General features: G+C 42.3%; 1 protein-coding gene across 7 annotated transcripts in view; it reads right to left on the bottom strand.

Moving 5' to 3' along the window:
- Window positions 1-22,846, bottom strand: part of LOC114856775 (NT-3 growth factor receptor-like) — a 110,764-nt gene extending 87,918 nt beyond the window's left edge. For 5 of the 7 annotated variants that reach the window (XR_003786129.3, XR_003786130.3, XM_041071074.2 and 2 more), the window contains exon 1: window positions 22,196-22,845. Coding sequence is in view for 5 of the 7 variants with exons in the window: in XM_041071074.2 (XP_040927008.1) it covers window positions 22,196-22,452 (257 nt within the window). In the remaining 2 variants the exon portion in view is untranslated. Of the gene's footprint in view, window positions 1-22,195 lie in introns of all 7 variants that reach the window. The other 2 variants (XM_029152483.3, XM_055509409.1) reach the window with 1 other exon arrangement.
- Between the last annotated feature and the right edge of the window lie 320 nt (window positions 22,847-23,166).

Here is a 23,166-nt window from a genome sequence, read left to right as displayed (position 1 = left end):
TGTAAATCCATGATGAAGAGTTCAGCATCTCAATTTTTAAAATGCTGCAACGTTGATAGAAACTGTGTGAAGTGATATGAAAACGCATGAACACTGCTGAGAAACAAAGGCCTTCTGGGACTGATGAGCTATCTTCACCATCAAACGCTATTTACATTCACATTGCTTTACATTACATACAGGAAGAGAAGAGAAAGGAAGGAATCAAATGTTGAGGAAAGAATAGACTGATTAGGATTGTATTTTTGTGCATAAGGTGTGGGATGTTTAAAGTGATGGTTGTGATTTATTTCAAAGTCATTAAACATTCATGAAGCTCCCGTTCCAAGTGTGTGTGGACACAAAATCTTACAGCCCCTTTCCCTGTGATGTGTGAAGCCAGCCTCTCATCCAGTGGCAGCCGAGGAAGGCTCCAGCAGAGAGTGAGAGTAGACCTCATGCATGACACCAGAACCACAAGTTTGAAGTCTGAACTAGAAAAAGCATTTCCAGAAGAGAATGCACGGTGAATGCTTTCATGCTGAATGTATTGCTCAATAATTGCTGAAGTTTTTCAAACATAGCTGAAAGTAGCTGAATCATTTAAAGCATAGATGAATGGATATGAAGAGAATTGGGAGTTGTCATCTGAAGCAGTTGAACTTCAAATTGAGAAATGTTGAAAAAGAGTTGCTGAAATTGCAAAATTGAAAAGGTGAAAATGAAAAGTGAGTATTATGTGCCATTTTAATGCTGTAATGCTGAACGTACTGCTGAAGAATTACTGAAAGTAGCCAAAACATTAAACACACAGCTCAAAGTAATTGGAATTGAATGCATAGCTGAATAAATGTAAAAATCTGTTTTTTAAACAGAACTAACAGTACACAACAGAAACAAAAATAGTTTAAAATTTAAGAACTAAACATGCACATATACTTAAAAATTTCACATAAACAATTTGATATCAGATGTTTGGTTTTGTTTTAATCGAGAACTGAAGCTGGACTCCAGCCTTCGAGGTGAGGCACCTTAACCAATCAGCCACAATAACTGCCAGTTTTGTGAGTCTCAGTTCAGTTGAGTTGAAGTATATTGTATCAAATACATGTCTGAAAAATAAGCTTTAAACACAAAAATAGTGACTTTTTTTTACTTTAAATAAACTTGTGGATACTAATTATGTACTTCTAGGCTACTATACTGTACTGAACAAGTAAACTATTAGTGTAATTCATACAGGCCGTTAATATACCTGTAGGGTTAGGGTGCAGATGTTTATAGATTACTTTTGATAACTCATATCAAGAGTATACTGCAGTATACTGTTTGTATGATACATACTAAAGGCTGAAACTTTGTCAAGAAGTACTTAACATTTAAACATAGCTAAATGTATTTCAAACATTAAAAATACTGCTAAATGCACCATAACCACTCACCAGCCACAATAGCTGGTCATGTCACACACTCTGGCAGTACAATACATACTAAGGAACAAACAATTTAAAATAAAGATTTAAAATATAGCTGAAAGTGATTGAAAGATTAAATACATAAATCAGTTTATCTGAAGAAAATCCATTTAGTTATATAAGAAATTAATGTGCCACATATGGAAATTGACCCTGGGTCTCCTAAGGCAGAGGCGAGGATTTACGCCATTAAGCCACAGGATATTAGAGCTCAAAGAGAACAAAGCCAGAGAGCTTCATCTGGTAAAATAAATACTGCTGTAATTGCTTTACAGCACTGAAATTATTAATTAGACATGAAGTAGAACGTTTTAACAGTTTAAAAGGTATAGGCCTAAAGCAAATGTATTCATTGATAATTACCACTACCCATAATGCACTGTGCTGTAAATTTGTATATAATGCTCCATGAGACTTTCTGATGGTACTTCACTTAGCTTCGTTGGTTGGCTTCGGGGTTGCCTTTTCAATCTCGCCATGATCTTATCTTTCAGTCGCTGCCTCGCTCAGCGTATCTGTGCTCATTGGGGCTTCGTACCCAATTTCTGGTTGGAGAGATGGTGAAACCTCCCCCTCTGACCTGGCAACCTGGCTCCCCCTTGCCGTAGCATTTGTGTTGTTGACCTTGTTAGACCGGGCGACGTCTGAGCCGGTATCTCATGTGGTTCATTGTCTCTCATCATTATGAGGTAGGCAGTAGCTTGAAGGGTCTTGCCCAAGGACCCAAACTGGATGCTTATTCGCCCTAACGGGGATTTGAATACTCCGCGCAGATGTTCCTGTATACTATGCCAGCCACTTGGTTATGGGGTTCCATGTATGCTTTCCTTGCCAGCATCTTACACCCTGCAGTTATATGCTGGACCGTCTCAGGGGCCAGTGGGTGAGGGTCTTTTGGGAATGTCTGGCTGAATCTTCTGTCAGACGGACCTTTAACTTTTACATCCGGGAGAGCTTCAAACAGATTCCGAGGGAGGTTGGAGACATAGAGTCCGAGTGGACCATGTTCTCCGCCTCCATTGTCAACGCGGCTGTTCAGAGCTGTGGATGCAGGGTCTCCGGTGAATGTCGTGGTGGTAATCCCCAAACCCAGTGGTGGACGCCGGAGGTAAGCAACAAGCTGAAGAAGGAGTCCTACCAGGTCTGGTTGACCTGTGGGACTCCTGATGCAGCTGATAGGTACCGGCAGGCCGAGCGTTCTGCAGCCCGTGCCGTTGCGGAGGCAAAAAATCGAGCCTGGGAGGAGTTCGAGGAGGCCATGGAGGAGGACTATTGCTCGGCCTCAAAGAGATTCTGGCAAACTGTTCGGCGCCTCAGGAGGGGGAAGCAGTTCTTTACCCACTTTGTTTTCAGTGGAGGTGGGGAGCTGTTGACCTCAACTGGGGATGTTATTGGACGGTGGAAGGAGTACTTTGAGGATCTCCTTAACCCCTTGGACATGCCTTGCAGAAGCAGGGGACTCAAAGGTGGACTTGCCCATCACCCAGGTTGAGGTCACCGAGGTAGTTTGTAAGCTCCTCGGTGGCAGGGCAGCGGGGGTGGATGAGATCCGTCCTGAGTACCTCAAGTCTCTGGATATTGTGGGGCTGTTTTGGGTGACATGCCTCTGCAACATCGTGTGGACGAGGGGGACAGTTCCCCTGGATTGGACAACTGGGGTGGTTGTCCCTCTTCACAAAAAGGGGGACAAGAGAGTGTGTTACAACTATAGAGAGATCACACTTTTCAGCCTCCCTGGGAATATCTATGCCAGGGTACTGGAGAGGAGAATTCGGCCGATAGTTGAACCTAGGATACAGGAGGAACAATGTGATTTTCGCCCTGGTCGTGGAACGCTGGACCAGCTTTATACCCTCAGCAGGGTGCTTGAGGGTTTGTGGGAGTTTGCCCAACCAGTCTACATGTGTTTTGTTGACCTGGAGAAGGCATTCGACCGCGCCCCTCGTGGCATCCTGTGGGGGGTACTCCAGGAGTATGAAGTCCAAGGCTCTTTGCTAAGGTATGTTCGGTCTCCGTACAACCGGAGCAGGAGCTTGGTTCGCATTGCCAGCAGTAAGTCGGACCTGTTCCCGGTGCATGTTGGACTTCAGCAGGACTGCCCTCTGTCACCGGTTTTGTTCATTATTAATATGGACAGAATTTCTAGGCGCAGCCAGGGGCCGGAGGGGATCTGGTTTGGGAACCACAGAATAGCATCTCTGCTTTTTGCAGATGATGTTGTCCTGTTGGTTTTATCGGGCCAGGACCTTCAGCGTGCGCTGGTGCGGTTTACAGCTGAGTGTGAAGCGGCTGGGATGAGAATCAGTTCCTCTAAATCTGAGGGCATGGTTCTCGACCAGAAAAAGGTGGTTTTCTCTGTCCAAGTTGGAGGAGAGTGGAGGAGTTCAAGTATCTTGGGCTCTTGTTCACAAGTGAGGGAAGGAAGGAGCGTGAGATTGACAGATGGATCGGTGCGGCAGCTGCAGTAATGTGGTCGGTGTACCCGTCCATCGTGGTGTAGAGGGAGCTGAGCCAAAAGGCAAAGCTCTCAATTTACCGGTCAATCTACGTTTCTACCCTCACCTATGGCCACGAGCTTTGGGTCATGACCGAAAGGGCAAGGTCACGGATACAAGCGGCTGAAATAAGCTTCCATGATACAACTGGCTCTTGGCTGTGTGTTGCAGGGTACAGTAGTTTCAAAACCAGGAAGCACTAGTTGTAGTCTGTGAGCCGGAGGCAAAAAATCTTGAGATGTGCAGAAGACTTTTGCAAAGGAACGAATGAAATTTCTCTGCATAGATAATATGGAGGAATCTGAGTGTCCCTTCATTCTTTCATACTACCAAAGGTCGTTTTGGTCAGCTCCCATTGAAAATCAGTTTTACTGATTTTGTCTGTCGACACGATTTGAATCAGGTATGTGTAATAATTGGACAAATTGGACAACCACACCACGGGATAAATTAGCCTATAACAGTTTGGAAAGACAAATAAAAAGGACACTCAAAAGGGATATGATGAAGAGGAAGTGGTTGAAGCTGTAATACAGCCAATAGCTCCGGGAAGAAAACTAAAGAGTTATTTTGAAAGCAGAGCTGATTTGACACTGCATGCCCTCAAGCACATACTATGGACACATCACATTGAAAATGATGCTACAGCACTGTACCACTCTCTCACTCGTGCTGTTCAAGAGCCAAGATAAACTCCCATCCAGTTTTTCCTGCGAGCTGTGGACCTATGACAACAAATTGTCTTTAGAGAGTCTGCCTGAGCTAATTCAAAATCAGTTCATCCAAATCAAACTATACCTACAAGAATCAAAAGTTAAAGATGAGGTCCTATTGGAAAAAAATGACAGCTGCATACAATCTGGAAATGGACAGAAAGAGCAAGTTATCAGCCACATCAAAAGCAAAGATGATTCGAGTTGCAGCAATTGGTGAGGAAAACGACGAAAAGACAAGTCAATTCAAGTCAAGAGAGCTGGATACACAAATCCAACATTAAAGACAAGCACAGAGACGCACAAATGTGACACACTGATGGAAAGGGTTGATCAAGGTAATTGTCAGCTACCTGCGCAGCTGACAATGCAAAAAGCAGTGCCCTGGGATCCACCGGTAGGTTGGTAGGCTATATACAGAACTTTTCCTGGACAGCTACGCCCCTTTATGAACCGCTAGCAAAGCCTGAGGTGAAACGGGGTCAAAGGAAAAAGGGTGGGTCCACCCAGGTGCCACCATCCCACCCTGTCCAGTGGACAGAAAGTCACCAGGAGATACTGGACCAGATTGTGGATCAGTTGACTAATCCACCAGTAATGGCATATCCAGACCTAGAAAAAGCCCTTTATTCTCCTTGTGGATGCTTCAGAGGAGAGTCTTACCTGGTACAAACCTGCACCAGTGTCTGAATGCATCACTACAGCTCTAGGGAGAAGTCACCTGGATCTCTGCTGTCACCTCTAATACCAGAGGGTTAATGTGTCAGAGCCAATCCAGCCTTTGTCACCAGAAGTCATCAGAGCAGCTCATAGTGCAGACGTTGCTATAAACAGAGCTCTGACCTTGAAAAGGACACATCTCTCCTTAGAACACAAAAACAAGATGGCAGAGAATAAAGCTGTGTAACACATATTTAGGGAATGGTGTCATCTGCAGATGGGGAAGGACAGTATCCTAAGAGAGACAGCCACAAGAAAACAACTGGTTGTTCCTGAATCCCTGAAACACATCATCTACAAAAACTGGCATGAATAAATGGGACACTTACACTTACTCTCACTTACTGACTACCTACACTTAGACAAGTGTAAAGAATAGAAGAATATATCCTTGTGGTTGTGGACCACTTTACAAAATATGCACAGGCATATGCAACAAAGAATAAATCCGGGAAGACTGCAGCCAGAAAGCTCTTTGATGACTTCATCATGCGATTTGGGTTCCCCCTCAGGATACATCATAATCAGAGGAAAGGGTTTGAAAACAAACTGTTTCGCAAACTCCAGGACTGCTGTGGCATTCACCATTCACATGTCGCTCTCTATCACCCGCACTCAAAGGAGGAATGCTTCAATAGGACACTGTTAGGTATGTTACGCACACAAGAAGAGTTTAGAAAATCTAGATGGAAAGAACATCTCAATAAAGTGGTTCATGCCTACAACAAGAAAGGCAGCAGTCACAAGCAGGTTATGCGGAAAAGAGAGAGGCTATGCAAGAAGCATACCAACTATTCACCCTGCAATACTAATGGACTGTGGACTTTTAGTCTCGTATTGCTACCATGAGAGACTTTCTGAGGAAAAGCAGTATTGAGAGACACTGGTTTAACCACTCTTTAATGTGAGATGTTTCTGAAAGACACGTACTATATCAGTTTACTTACCTTTCACCAAGGTATCGGTTTGTGAAACATTGTTATTGAATTGGTTATATTGGTTTGTAAATTTTTTTGGGGGGGGGGTGGTGTTGCGACCTAGAAATAGTTTATATTTTATACAATATTTTTGTTTTGAGGGTACAATTACGTTTAACATATTTTCAAATATTCAATATATTCAAAGGTGAGCATGTTGATGACATGAGATAGAGAGAGAAAGCGGGAACTTGTGTGGGTGAGCAGCTGGTGAAGTGACATGACTGGATGCCAAGTGAGCACAAAGCATGGTGAGACTAGAAACGGAAGTGGAAACAAATTAAAAGAAGAAGTAGCTGGAAAAAAGTACGAGTTTGGTGTTGTGACACCTGTCTGTTCGGGGGTGCATCGCATCGTTTTCCCTCTTTTCATCAGCGTCTATCATCGTCTTACTTTGGCGTAGAAACGTCATTTCAACTTCAAAAGTGTCTATCATCTTTCAACTTTTTCAGTGTCAATCAGCGTCCTCGTATATCCTATACTTTTCAACTTGTGAGCGTTTAAATATCGTGTGGTTTTTGTTAAATTTTCAGCTTTTCCATTAGTGTGTATTGGCTCTGCTAGAGTGCGTGATGTCACAGCTACAGTGAGAAGGTGCGCTTTTTAAAGACAGAACCTCTGTCTTTAACTCGTCACTACAGCCACAGTTTTTACTCTTTTAATGTAATTATTTCACTAAATCGTAGTCATACTTACTCTTCTTTCTAATGATGTGTTTGGCTATACCCTCAGACCTATACTTTAGTCGCTATCGACCTCAAAGCGCAGAGAGATCCTGAATTTCTCCCATTGACTCTAATGATAATTTTCAGCAGATGTCTGGAGAAAAACACAGGAGGAGACATATTTTGAAATTGCGACTGTGGCTACAATCTTTTGTCCTCAAAAATAAAATTAACTCCACATGTTCAGGGAAGCCTTGGGATTAATGAAATGAAAATATTTTTGTAATAACTATTATGGTTTTGCTGGAATAAGCCTATTTATCAAGGGTGAAAGTCTGCTTTCACAGAGCAGAGTGAGCCTGATTTTCCCGCCTTTCGTCTCCATGGCGACGGCGCAGCTGCAGATTTGACTGACAGGTCAAACTGCTGATGCTCAGTGTACAGAGCAGTTCTATGCTTATTACTGATTAGTCAACTACACTATTGGATTGTGTAGTAATTAAGCACACACTTCCTCTAAATCCTTTCAAAATAAAAGCACCAAGCCAAATAATTAGCTATAAATGCAATATTTCTGCTTTTAGATGGGTAATTATGACTATTTAAAGATAGATTAACAGTTTAATAATTACCCACACATGCTTCCTCTACGTCCTTTCAAAATAAAAGCACCAATGCAATTTATTAGCTTTAACTGCACTTGAATGGTTAATTATGATTATTTAAAGACTAATTGACAGTTACGCTATTCCCCCCACACATTTCCTCTAAATCTGTCACAATCTGGGTTTTTGTTTTATTCAAAAGGACTCTGGTTTCACTCGCCATGTTTCGGTTTCCTGTTTTATTTTGTAGTACCTTCGGTTTCTGTTTCCATCTAGTTATTTCTCGCTTCATGTTCCGGTTGTCATTACTCGCACCTGCCCGTCATTTAGTAATCAGTCCTCAGTATTTAAGCACCAGTATTCACCCAAGCAAACCACCAGATCGTTGAATCCATGACTTCACTTTCCAGCATTCTCTCGTTCAGCTTACCCCGTTGCCGACCTGTTTCCGTGTTCCTGACCACCGCTTCTCGTCTGATCCTGACCGGGACTGTAAACTCGTTGTCTATGTTGCCGAACTCTGCCTGTTTACTGGAACTGTCTTAGCCTGCCGATTCAAGTCTGGAAATCTGAGCCCTCTGTTTTTTGACCCACGACCGTTATTGATACCGATCACGCCCGCTCCTCCTGTACTTCTATCCCGTGTTTTTGCCGTGCATGATCTGGACCGTCTGTAACTACGAGAACTGCATTAAACCCTTGGATTGTACCATCCGTCTGTCGTCTGGTCGCTGTGCAAGTGGGTCCGATCTCTGCCATAACCTGACAAAATCCTTTCAAAATAAAAGCACCAATTACAATTTATTACCTTTAAATGGCAAGATTGATTCGAAATTTTCTGGTTCTGAATACTTACCAATCGTTAATGAGACTATTTTAGAGTTCAGTATATAACCACTCACACTTATTAGGGTGCTTTTATTCTGAAAGGGCTTAATCTAAATCTTTTGCTTTAATATGCCTATTCTTGCTATTGAATGATAAATTATTACTATCTAATGACAATTTTATAGTTTAGTAATCACTCACACACGACCTCTAAATCCTTTCGAAATAAAGGCACTAATGTAATTTATTACCTTAAATGGCAAGATTTTTGTTTCTGACTGGTAAATTTTACTAGTTATTAAATGATTACACAGTTGAGTACATTATTATTTACAAATACTTTCTTCAAATCAAAAAGCTAGTCAGCTTATTTATGATTGTCAACAATGCACCTTGGTAAACTTTTTAATCTTTGACATCTTTTTACCTTGGTCAACTTTTTAAATCATTGTCATATTTTTAATCTTGTCTTAGTATGACCGTGGTCATTTTTTTAATCATCGTCTTTTTAATCACCATCTTTTGCCAAAGTTTTTAATCTTTGTCCACGTTTTCTCGTTATCATCGTTTTCATCGTTTTGCCGTAGTCAACTTTTGGACGTAGTCAACTTTTTGACGTCAGCGGCTTAATCAGCGTTTGGCATCGTTGCAGCAGCAGCTGCTATATTGTAAATGTTTAGCATTTAGGCACACACACTTTCTTTTTCTTTCTTTCTTGGTCACTCTACATTGCCCATAGGTGTGAGTGTGTGTGTGAATGGTTGTCTGTCTGTGTGTTGCCCTGCGATGGGCTGGTGACCTGTCCAGGGTGCACCCTGCCTCTCGCCCATAGACAGCTGCGATAGGCTCCAGCACCCTGCGACCCCACATACAGGATTAAGCGGTAGAAGACGGGTGGATGGATGGATTTGGCTGTGCATTTTGCTATGGAAATGCTTAATCTAAGTTACATTTGCACTTTTTGCTCTTTGAAACTATTCAACCTGTTCTAAATAACATGAGCATAAAGCCGCCAGCTGGACAACGCTGCTTGACCTGTCTGACCTAGAGCAAGCTGCCTTAAATCAGATAAATGGTGCATACAGAGCCAAATACTGAAACCACAGCAGAGCAGAGGTGGTGCTCTGATACAGTTTGAATCATCAATCTTTCTCAGCTTATGATCCCATAAAAGACACCAGACGTTATTGATGAATGACCTGTTTCATTTTGAATGTGTGAAATGTCTGTGCCGTTTCTTTCAGCAGAGACCTGATGTTCAACAATTTCCTTACAAGCAAATGTATTATAAAATATTGGGCTTACATGGCTCTAAACACAAAGTATGTACAGTAAATATTACTGTCATATTGACAGGTCAATATGACAATGAGTAAATTAACATGTAAATTTTTGCAATAAATAGATTATTATTCCTTTCCATGTCTGATATTACAAAACACTGAAAGTTTAATCCTGGAAATGTTGCATCAGTGCATGTAGCACAAACATTTAACATGTTCATTTAGGGAAACAAAGGATTTCACCTGCTGACAAGCAAACACTCACTATTACATGTTGGTGTTTGTACTTATGTAAATATGTCACCATACTGACAGATCTCCAAATAATGTTTTTTCCTTAAGAAAGGACAGTTGACTTGGTTGATGGGAGTTTGCATGTGCTACGGTACATCCAATACATACATTGGCAACATAGCATCTGTAGCAGTTTTAGACGTTTTTACAGTTTGCGAATTAGTTTGTCCAAACCTTTCTCTTCACATTGCATTATTATTATTATTATTATTATTATTATTATTATTATTATTATTATTATTATTATTATTATTAATCTTAATCATTCTTAATCATTTAAAGGAGCAGCAGAAGAAACGCAAGTAAAATTTGCAACTGACATGTAACTTGAGACGCATCTGAAAAGAAGGATCTGAAAAGCTCAACGTGCACAATGAATTTGTGTCCAACAGAGCTTAAGCAAACAGTTAACATTGTTTTTATTAGCCTGCATATGTGGAGGCGATAAAGATTACACTGGTCAAATCCAGTTCCAGCCAGGCTTCTGTCATTCAAACTAACATGGAGGTGGTTATCTCCAGAGTCCTGCATCAGCAACGCTGCCCATGCTCCAATTCAGGCTCAGATGATCGAAGCTGATGCTGGACCTACACAATCAGCGGACAGAGACATGGATCTGGTGGCAGACAGCAGGTTGTGTGACCAGCTTATCAACACTACCAGTGCTCTGACTGAACAAATTGCATTCTCTGTCCAACTTCAATACACTGACACACACACACACACACACACACACACGCACGCACGCACGCACGCACACACACACACACACACACGCTAGAAAGTGCAACAAGACCTCCAACCTCATTTCTGCGATGGAGAAGGGGCCTTCAAGGACGCATGTGAATCCATGGACATGGTAGCTGTGTTGTTGTTGAAGTAAAAGGCTAGAATCCACTTAGGATTTTAAAATCGTGTCCTCTTAATGAAAATAATTTTGGACATAAACACCCAGAATTTAAATTATTTTAGAAAAAAAGGAGCCTCTAATTCTCTGGGTTCATCTTCATATTGATCCAGTCCAGCTTTATTTTATGGTGTGTTGTAAGCTTTGCTTGCTGCTTCTGCTGTTCTCACGTGTAAATGATTCTGTGGCTGCTGATGCAGACATTTAGTGACACCTCAAATGTAAAGGCATCCAAATAGCGTCACTGAGCACCTGCTTCACTAAACACTTGAATTAGATGTTTTTTACAGAAATGTGGCAAAGCAGTACAGCGCCACCATCCTTTATATATATAGAGATCAATGTCATGATTAAAGCTGGTATCTCATTTGTCTGTTCTTATTTCCTCTCAAATAGTTCTTGATAGTGATGTGACGTTCCGCATCGAGGCTACGAAGCGTGTACCGAGTAGAGGAGGCGGTGTTTCCACCATGCACCTACAGAGGCTCACTTCATTTAGGGGCGGGGCTGAAATGCAAAGCCTCGCGGCCCAACTGTACCATGTGACTCATCAGGAAGCGGTTCGGATTTTGCAGCGGGCTCCAACACTGGGAGAAACAGAAATATGTCTATCCCCATTTAGCGGTAGCAAAACCCTGTGAGTGGCTGTATTCCAAAGCGCAAGAAATAATGTCAAAAAAATATATTGTCTAAGACCTGCCACAGTGGAGAAACTGACGAAAAAACAATGATGTGTCTCCTAAACCATAGTTACTGGCCATACCCCAATGTTACAAAAGCACACCTCACTGTAAATAATCATTTTTGTTTATTTTTGTAGCTTTCTGACTGTTCCTACACATCAACCGACACTGTCATGGTCTGTCGACCGGCGATGCCTGTTCCCTCTCATACTCACACACACACACCCTCTGTTCCTGCTCTGGACTCTGGCCACACCTCCTCGCTGATCTTCCCTCTGCCACCTACAACCTGTACTGGTTGATTGATTTATTCCACTTACCTGTGCCTTCCCCTCTGCTTAAATACGCCACCCCATCTACTTGTCCTCTGCTAGATTGTCACTGCAGCATGTTTTTGACACGGTCTGGTTGTGAATTAACTAACTACATTAGTAAGCTGATCTCATGCACCCTACTTGATACTGTTATATTATTGATACTGTTTTTTTATATGCATTGGTTCTACACCTCAGCTCCAAACCACTTTTACAGTACTTTCAAAACTACTTCAAAACAAAGTAGTTGTTGCTACTCATTTTGAACAGATCAGCTTGTGGTTGTCATTAGAGACTGAATATCCAGCCACATCCTGAAAAAACTGCCCTCTCTCTGACCATTAGTGACAGTGGTGTTTATTTAACATGTCAGGTAGTTTGGTGTCATACCTGTGATTCTGCAGATTCTTACTGTAGACTTCATGACTCACATAGGCGTGACACATCTTAGGGAACACTGGTTTGTCTCAGCTATGATCCTGTTACCCAAGATCCATAACACCATATTTTACTTGTATCTCTCCCTTTTGTTCCAGTTGCAACTCAGTTGAAGGCTAAAACCATGTTTCAATTTAATCTATGTGGTTCTGCCATTGACTACCAGTCTGCTGTGCTTCCAGCAACAGCATTTCATTTGTGTTGTAGTCCAGAGTACAATCATAACAACTCACAACAAACCGCAAAAATTAAATGTAATACATGCAATTTTTTGTAATTAAGAGAAGAGTCAGTTTACTCAACCACACTAGACCTGATGTTGTCTAGTTCAATCTTTCATGAACAAATCAAACAAAACTGAATATATTAAGCTTTAGTTACTCTCTTGAACTCTCCTTTTAGTGACATTATCCATATAAGTTTAACAGTCACCCCTCTTGACCAATCACTCACCTGGAGATTATATAGAGTCAACCAGAGTCGATCCAGGCTCTCTCTCATCTCTCTCCCTGTTTGTCTGACCCATTAAAAGGCAACACATATGGAATTCAGCCTTTGCGCCGCTAGGGGCACTCCTGTGTTTTATGTGGGTCATCTCCTGAGTTTATTTGCTGCTGTAATGAGTTGATAATACCCACCTGCTTTAGGTTGTATTTAAGTAATGCCTTTTTGTTCACCCATTACTGGTGTGTTAAGCCGTAAACACGGTCGTAAGCCCGAAAGCTACGTCAAGTTACGTTACCTGTGTAAGAGAGGAGTTTTGAAGAAGTGGAGTTTTGGTTTCTTTTGATGGCCTGTCCTTTTGGTCATCTGTGAAGGTTTGTCTTATGTTTCATGTTTAGGATTTTGCCCGTTAGGAACGGAGCATATTTTAGTTTTGATCTGTAGGATTGTTTAATTGTCTAGAGTCAATGTCTTGTGTTTCATGTTTAGGATTGTGTCCCTGTTAGTGAATGGAGCATTTAGATTTATTATAGTAGTTAGTTTTAGTTAAATTTTTAGTTCTCACGTTTTGTTTGAACTTTAGTCCTGCCTTGCACTGAGTTTATGTTCTTAATTAATAAATTATTTTATGTTAAACTTTATTTTCTGTGTTGGGTCGTGCATTTGGGGTCTTTCCTTTTCCCTGTTTCGCTGCAACCTGGTCAGCAGATGCGGGCAGGTGAGCGTAAAGGTTCATTAGAGACGGAGTCGCAGCGTAGTGCTAAGTGCACGGAAGCCGCAGTGCCATAATCCCCAGCTCAGTGAGACCGTATATTTCCGCCAAGCTCCGTGAGAGGCATAGCTCCCCGCTCAGAGCAGGCGTTGTTTCCGTCCTCCGACTCCACTGCATCTCCTCCTCTGGCTTGACAGGGAACGGTCCCTGTCAAGCCCCGACGGTTCTGAAACGTACGGGGGGAGTTCGCAACAACATAACACACAACAGAATTGTCTTTTGAGCTTTACGTTAACACATTTTGGAATTACTGTCAACCTGGCTGCTGGGAAAATCATGCTGCCTATTCACATTTCAAATTACGGTTCAGCTCGATCAGCTCAACCTCCTCATACTATCTTTCCAGTTTTCCAGTTGGTCATGGTGCATGGTTTTAAAAGTGGTGTTGATGACAACTGATGACTTAATTCCCCTTTTATTTTCAGGTCCTCCCTAGCAGTAACCCTGACCTGGGGTTTTGGGTCCCCTGCTCATTACAAAGAGATACATGTATATCTTCTTTGGCAAGGTTGGCCAACCCTGGTCCTCGACAGCCAACTCTCCCTGTCCCAGCTAATACTGATCACTCCGTCACTCCTTCTGAAGTCTCTCTTTTGTTGCAAGTTGACTGAATTGTTGGGGAGATCACAGCAAGAGTGGAGATCTTTTTAATCTGTCATATACCCACAATTACTAATCTAACAAAAACTGGTAACTGCATCACAAAGCCAGCATCTGTTGTCAAGTCGCGTCACATAATGTCATACTCTTCGTTAATAACAGGCCGTGACCTATTTATGTTCCATAATTCCTGCAATCATTAGCCACTGCACACAGCATTAGAACATTATTAAAAAATATATATTGAATTTTCTTCATTTTCATAATTGCAAACATTTTAATATTGACATCAGTGAGCTTTGGTCCTCAGATATTGACATTATGTCAATTTCTTTATAAACGGTCTGATTAAAAAGCAGGACACGGCAGGGATGTTTGATCACTTGGTACTGGGTAAAAAGCTTTGCCATTGATTTAAGAGGATGACTTGATCACTACAGACTGGGTGAATGTTATTTTAGCAAACTAATGTAGTTGAACCTTCACCAAGAACCGGGACTGTGTGGCATAAATCTGACTGTAGATGGTTATGGTTAGGAACCAAAAGGAACCTAAACCTAACAGAACTGAACTCATAGCTTTTATTACCAGGGGAATAACAGTTTTATAGAAAGATCAAGCAGCAATGATTGTGTTGCTACAATTTCAGAAAGGAGACTCAATATCTCTCTCTTTCTTCTTAAGGAGTTTAGGTTCTAATGAGTATACAGACTCAAAACTACATCTTTTGGTCACGAGAGGCTGAGAAACTGACATAACCACTTTACCGCAAATTCCTAAAAGCACTAGTCCAGCTCAACTGTTAAAACAAAGGCCAGACAGACAACCAAGATTAAGACGCAGTGCATGACCCACAAAACTGTGCAAAACAAATCATTTAATAAAGTAAAGACAAGAACTACAAACATAAACACACACATCAAGGTACAGACACAGAAAACTAAACTAACTTAGCAACTAACAACTAACTTAACTAAAGGAGACACAGGAATGAATTAACAAATGAGAGAAACAAGATTTAGGTAGCACTGTCCTGCCTCACAGCATGAAGGGCATGGGTTCGATTCCCGGGGAGGCCTGGGTGGCGTTTGCATGTTCTTCCTGTGTCTGTGTGGGTTCCCGCTGGGTACCCTGGCTTTCTCCCACAGTCCAAAGACATGCGATTAGGTTAACTGGCTACTCTCCATTGCATTGTAGATGTGAAGTGTGCCCATGAAAGGTCATAGTTATAATTTTGTTTTCTTGACTTATATTTCCACCCACAAACATAAAAACTAAGAGCAGCAGGAAAGCTTCAGAGGATTGTTTATTCTGGTTTGCACTTAGTGTTGACGAGCCAGTGGAAGACAACAACCATGTACACATTATTGGTTACATGTTGCCCTCACACATCCACACAGTAACGTGATGTGGGCTGCCACATCGACGCAGGACATAATGGCTAATGCTCTGGCATATTTGAACATCTATTCAAATATTCATCTATTTGGGCCTTAGGGCAAGAGAACAATGACAAACTGGTCCAAGGTGACTATGGAGGTCAGGACTCTTGACTGCTCAACATACTGAACCTACTGTAATAAGGTTAATTTTAATTTCAGCACATTCCTCTGACAGTAACTTTAGATTTTATCAAAACATTCAGACATGTAAAAATGTTTTAGGGTGATATTAGAGTTTACTGTGTGTAAATACTTGGATGATGAGAATTTAAGTAGGCACTTGTAACACAAGATACTGTAGATAGAATGGCTGCAAACATTTTGGTTTAGACTTGGTTACTGTCCAATTATACTTTGCCCTAACTTGGCAAAGTAGGAACTCAAGTATAAATGTGCAAACCAGCAGATATAAAGGATCATTTTGATCTCAATCAGTTACATTAACAATAATGGAAGTGAGCATATTAGTGTAAGACAACTACCAAGAAGGTGCTTAATAATACAGTACATGAATTGTGAACCTGAAGTGCCCAGTTGGACACATCACCTACTGTCTTAGAGTCTGGTACTGTACATTCACAACCTCAAACAAAAAATTGCTCCATGGTTCAATAAATACTACCCCTAACCCCTATACCAAGCACAGCTTCTATAATAACATTAAGTATTTCAAAATAAATAAAATTCCACTACTGCACTTTATGCAAAAGTAAATAAAGTACTAACATGCAGGACCTATCAAAATTATTTTACAGTCATGTTGCTTACAGGAGCTGTGAAAACTGGGATCATTTTTATTTTGAGCCACCTACTCAAGTGGTGAACAAAGTAGGTATATGAGACAAAGTTATAATGTTGTTGCTGTTCTCTGTCTTTATGCCATCACCCCAACTGGTCGAGGCAGATGATCGCCCACATTCACCCTGCTCCTGCTGTTTCTTCCTCGTTTCTTCCTCGAGGGGGAGTTTTTCCTCTACACCGATGCTGTCAAATTGTAATAATTACAAATAAAAGCTTGCTGTATGTGGGATTTGTTGGGTTTAGTTGTGTAAGGTCTTGTAAAATGCCTTGAGATAACAATGTTGTGAATTAGCGCTATATAAATACAATTAAATTTGATTGAATTGAAGAACCACCATAAAATACATATCACACCATATCACATCAAATACAACCACCATAAAATACACGTGTCTCTTTAGCAGAGACACTTTAGCAGAGACATCAGTGCAGCTTTTAATAAATGCTACGTCCGTGTTTCCAAGTGATTTGGGAGGAGTTCGGGGAGGCCATGGAGGAGGACTATCACTCGGCCTCAAAGAGATTCTGGCAAACCGTTTGACGCATACCAACTCTGTTTTCAGTGGAGGTGGGGAGCTGTTGACCTCAACTGGGGATGTTATTGGACAGTGGAAGGGTTACTTTGAGGATCTCCTCAACCCCTTCAACATGCCTTCTGCTGAGGAAGCAGAGGCAAGGGATTCAGAGGTGGACTTTCCCATCACCCAGGTTGAGGTCACCGAGGTTTAGTCACCGAGGTAGTTTGTAAGCTCCTCGGTGGCAGGGCAGCAGGGGCGGATGAGATCCATCCTGAATACCTCAAGTCTCTGGATGTTGTGGGGCTGTCTTGGGTGACAGGCCTCTGCAACATTGCATGGACGATGGGGACAGTTCCTCTAGACTGGACAACCGGGTGGTTGTCCCTCTTTACAAAAAGGGGGACAGGAGAGTGTGTTCCAAATATAGGGGGATCACACTTTTCAGCCTCCCTGGGAAAGTCTATGCCAGGGTACTGGAGAGGAGAATTCGGCCGATAGTCGAACCTCGGATACAGGAGGAACAATGTGGTTTTCGGCCTGGTCGTGGAACGCTGGACCAGCTTTATACCCTCAGCAGGGTGCTTGAGGGTTTGTGGGAGTTTGCCCAACCAGTCTACATGTTTTTTGTGGATCTGGAGAAGGCATTCGACCGCGTCCCTCGTGACATCCTGTGGGGGGTGCTCCGGGAGTATGGAGTCCAAGGCTCTTTGCCAAGGGATGTTCGGTCTCCGTACAACTGGAGCAGGAGCTTGGTTCGCATTGCCAGCAATAAGTCAGACCTGTTCCCGGTGCATGTTGGACTTCGGCAGGGCTGCCCTGTGTCACCGGTTCTGGTCATTATTTTTATGGACAGAATATCTAGGCGCAGCCAGGGACCGGAGGGAGTCTGGTTTGGGGACCACAGAATAGCATCTCTGCTTTTTGCAGATGATGTTGTCCTGTTGGTTTTATCGGTCCAGGACCTTCATTGAGTGTGAAGCAGCTGGGATAAGAATAAGTTCCTACAAATCTGTGGTGGTTTGCTCTCTCCAGGTTAGAGGAGAGTTCCTGCCCCAAGTGGAGAAGTTCAAGTATCTTGGGGTCTTGTTCACGAGTGAGAGAAGAGAAGCGTGAGTTTGACAGACGGATCGGTGCGGCGGCTGCAGTAATGCGGTCGGTGTACCGGTCCATCGTGGTGAAGAGGGAGCTAAGCCAAAAGACAAAGCTTTCAATTTACCAGTCAATCTACGTTCCTACCCTCACCTATGGTCATGAGCTTTGGGTCATGAACGAAAGGGCAAGGTCACGGATACAAGCGGCTGAAATGAGCTTCCTCCATAGGGTGGCTGCGCGCTCCCTTAGAGATAAGGTGAGGAGCTCTGTCACCCGGGAGGAGCTCGGAGTAGAGTCGCTGCTCCTCGACATCGAGAGGAGCCAGTTGAGGTGGCTCGGGCATCTGGTTCGGATGCCTCCTGGATGCCTCCCTGGGGAGGTGTTCCGGGCATGTCCCACCGGTAGGAGGCCCAGAGGAAGACCCAGGACTCACTGGAGAGACTATGTCTCTCGGCTGGCCTGGGAACATCTTGGGGTCCCACCGGAAGAGCTGGAGGAAGTGTCCAGGGAGAAGGAAGTCTGGAACTCTCTGCTTAGACTGCTGCCCCCGCAACCTGGCCCCGAAAAAAGCGGATGAAAATGGATGGATGGATGGATGACTATAAAGACAGTTTAAAGGCCATAATATTCTGGCTTGGTGGCAGGTAGTTCAGGTAAGAGCACATTGGCTTGTGAAGCAACAGATTCCAGATTCAAGCCCACCAGAGCATTAAGTGTGTCCTTGTGTAAGTCACCCGTGCACTATAGTAGGTAGTGCGTGGGTGTGTCATAATGACAATAAAAAATAACTTTTTCTTCTACTCCAGAATTAGTTGCATAATTTTAAAAGAATCCTGAAAGGATTTTTTTGGAGAACCTAAAATTGTTTAATTTGTCAAGTGTGTCAAGTTGATTTAGTTTATCCACCAATGATATAAACACATTTTATAAATCCCAACAAATTTCACAGATGTCTCCTTCATATTGACACTAAAAGTATCCAGACAGACCTTGTGGTTGCAGAGAAATACTCATTTCGTTTTGGAACATGAAGAAGCCTGGTAATCAAAGGTTAAAGGTCAAAGGACCTTTAACAAAAAAAGAGAAACGACATCAATAACACATAGCAGTGTCCTGGTGATGCAGAGCAGAGGACCAGCCTGCACATTACATTAAACACTTAAGCTGGTGCACAGCCGAAGCATTTCACTACTTATCAAGTAGACGCTTCACAATTTTACCATGAAGGTGTGAAGGAGCTACGACGACTTACAGTACTGCACGTGTACATTACTCCTTCATTTGTCCACCTGTGGGATAAACCTGCCAACTTCTCTCAGACTTAAGCTTTCATGATGACAAGTCCAGATTCCAGGACGTGGACCTTTCCCTCTTTTCCACCTTTTTTCTTTATTTTGTAGCACCTTTAATGCACCCCCTGCTTTCTTGTCCTTCAGTGACTCTCTTTTGCATCTTGCTCCCAGTTTGTCTCCTCAAGAAATAAAAACAAACTGCTTTTTAGGGGTTTACACTTGTTTCGTAGAATTCTCTGTGACTAGCGTGAAAAACAAGCACTCAGAGTAGAAGCAGGCCTGTGTTGCTCTCTCCTACACAGTGGTGGGTGGATTCAGGAGTCAGAAATCGCTGCTGCAGCAGCAGCAGCAGCTTCAACAAAGATTTTAACAGCACAACGGATCAATAATTCAGCGCCTTGTTCTCACAAAGTAATCACTGTCTATCACACATACTGTAGGTTCCTTATTTCTCCTCTTCCTTTCGTTCCCTGTCATGTATTGAGAATGGAAGGATATTCTTTTCTCTTGGTTGCTTTTTCGTACCAATTGTTGGTGTTGTCTGAGCCTAATTTGCTGTGATGTGATAACTGCTACCAGCTGAGAAACTTCACAGCATCAGAACGAGGGACACTGAAGGTGACAAGAGGAGCAAGTCCCAGCACACAATCAACCAGGAAGCTCTGGCAGCAAGAAGAGCGTCTTCATTTTGTAGCACAGAGGACGTTAGGACGTTTAGCTTGTCACTTTCATAGTGACTCACACCAATGTCCAGTTGTTGTATTTTACAGCTGCTCTCAAAGCTACATTCAAATAAACCCACAGTTTGTTCTGTTCCCTGATGCAATGAAGCAGCAGCCGATGGGTCTGATCTACCCCAGACACAATATTAACCTTAAGTGTAAAACTTTTATGCACAAGGACCTGGAGCCAGCAGCAATTCAATCCTCTGCTGATTTAATCCACTATCTGGAAGAATCTGGCAACATGCTATATAAATATACGGATTATATTAGGGTAATATTCCTTAGCCCAGCTTCGAACATCTAGAAGTCAATTTATGTTGTTCTCTTTTTAATAAATAAAAAAAAACAAATAAAGAAACACGATGTACTTCAGTTTTTTGTAACTACATTTAACCACTAATAAATTATGTCCTTCACAAAATCAGAGTAAAAAAACACCTAAATGAAAAAGAACAAAGTGACATAACTGAGAATGAGTTTCACTCCCGTCTGTCAGTCTGACACAATCTTGAAAAGCCTATATGTTTGACTCTAGGCTTGACTAGATTACTACACCTCCAGCTTCATCCAAATTAAGAACTGTCACTGTCCAGTAAAGTGCACTTTTAGCGCTGCTGATAAAGCAGGTCTCATTTGATCACAGCTACAACAGAGCTGCAGCAGTTGCTTCTGCTGGAGGTACAAGCTTAGCTTGATGTCTCAGGTAGCAGCGGTAACATTAGCACAATACAGTGAGAAGCATCCAATGTATTGTTGTGTTATGACAGTTTACTGATATTAACAGATATGTTTGTTTGCTATAGCTAACTAACAAAGTGTGAAGGAAAAGAATGATCAACCACTAAGAAGAAGTTTGCTCTTCGAGTAGTGAGAACTAACATTCAAACCACTGGTGACAACTAATTGCAAAATTCTCTAACAGCAGGACCTGGAGCTAAACAGTCCAAGGTGTCCCTGAACGCAGCACACAGGCTTTACTGTGACCGTGAATTTGCTATTTCCTACTTAATCCCCCTTTTTGCCACCAGAGCTAATATTTGAGTTAATGTTAATAAAACGACTGTGTACAATCAAACTTTTTTTCTTTATAGCTTCACATTTATCTATGTGCTACTGATAAGCAACATAGAGTAACACACTTTTCTAGGCTTTAGCTGTATCGTCATTTGAATGGCCAAACGGTGTACTGGTTGAGGTGTAGTTCACTGATTCTACGAGCTGCTGTCTGATCCCTGGCTTCAGAATGGGCTACTTTAGCAAATGGTCCCATCACCTTGTGCTACAGCATTATGCTTATACTGTATGCTCACCTACTAACGTAGGTTCTGATGCATGAGTGAGAGAGAACAGCCCAGATGGACAAAACACATATTAACAAAATCAATGATAACAAGCTGCCATCATCTTGACCTTCAATCACTGTGTGACAGGACAGCTTGACCAGCATCTGAAACCACCATTAGTCACTTGATTTTTCCTGATTCCTTTGTAACTGACCATGTAAAGAGAAACATATCTAATGTACAGTAAATTATCAACCACAAGTATACATCAAATGCTTCTTTACTGTTACTTTATAAACAGCGCAGACACATTTGATAGTGAATGCTAAGAACTTTCCAAGCTATAATCTAATGGATATTATACACTAGCTACATAGACAGACAAACAGATAGATTTCACTATTATCATGTATCTCATTAAATACTGAACCTGTCTGAGTAGGTAAACTTTACAGTGGGTGTCTAAAAAAACTTCCAGTAGTTCAAATGTTCAATTCTGCTTCCGTTTGTTTGTTTATTCTCACATTAAAATTTGAGGGGTTTAATCCTTCATTCTAAAGTAAATTCCAGTTAATTTTAGAGTTAATTGTCAGTTAGGGTAATAGTTCTTCATGCGCACTGCAGTAGACGCCGCTTCATTCGAGGCCTTATTTGTGGCCACTTTAGGTGCTAAGACATTAATGAGGGGTTTTTGTTATGACTTCCCTATAGATGATGCCTGCTTTTTTAATTTACAAAATATTTACATGAAATGAAATGAAATAACCCATAAAGGCATTTTCGCCCAGAACTGAACTGAGCAAACCAGATCATAGAATGGTAGCAATGCATTTCCACAGCGGGCACTTACATGGAGGTGATGTTCTGGAAAAGGTCCTCGATGCTGCCCGTGTTGTTCCCGCTTCCCTGGAACGACAGCAGCGGGAAGAATTTGCTGTTGTCTGACATATTGCAATAAATCTCCGTGGGCGAACAGGTGCAGGTGGGCGGACAGTCCAGGAGGGAGCCCAGGTAGTTGTGAAAGAAGACGCAGAGCAGAAAAAACACCTGCCAGCAGCAGATCATCCCGTGAGGGCGACGCGCGCCGAATGCGCCACGTTCAACCATCCCGTCACGATTCAAGTCCCGAGATTTCTTCGCAACTTTGCAGCGATGACAAATGGACGCGCGTGTATGTGGGTGTGTGAATGCGTAACCGCTGCCTCAGCGCGCGCCTCTCAATAGAACCCGAACGTTGGCATGAAGACGTCTCCCTTCACGCCCGCCAGGATCCATATGTGGTGGTTTCTATTATAGCGCCAGTCACGGTTTGCTGAGGGATTGAAATAACGCCGCCGGGGAAGACAAAATGAATTTGGGAAGAATAATGAAGGAACCTGACAAGACGGGTTCAAACCTAGTCCGCTCCTCTTCGCCTTTTTCTCTGAGCATCGTTTATGCCATCCCTCCATTTCTCTGCCTCTCGCCCATTCTCCTCGTCTCTCTCTCTCTCTCTCTCTCTCTCTCATTCTGACGCTGTTGCTGGTACCGGGCGATGAAAGGTGGAGAGACGTAAGAAAAGCCAGAGAGGGAGAGAGAGACTCCATCCACGAGCTTCAAGTCCCATCTACTGGACAGAGTAGAATCTGACGCAGGTATGCATGCATACAAGAGTCCAGTGCGTCGAATCTGTTGTAGTAGCTCTACTGAAACAAAATGTTTATGATCAAGTTAAAAATATAATATTATTTCTGTTTAAACGAGCAACATTAAATCTAGCAAATCCATGGCCAATAATAAATGTTAATGAACAATGGTGATATGGTCACAACATAAATGACA

This window comes from Betta splendens, chromosome 6 (genome assembly GCF_900634795.4).
Source record: "Betta splendens chromosome 6, fBetSpl5.4, whole genome shotgun sequence".
Lineage (NCBI taxonomy): Eukaryota > Metazoa > Chordata > Actinopteri > Anabantiformes > Osphronemidae > Betta > Betta splendens.
The sequence above is the reverse complement of the archived record's forward strand: the minus strand, read 5'-3'. Positions and strand labels throughout refer to the sequence as shown.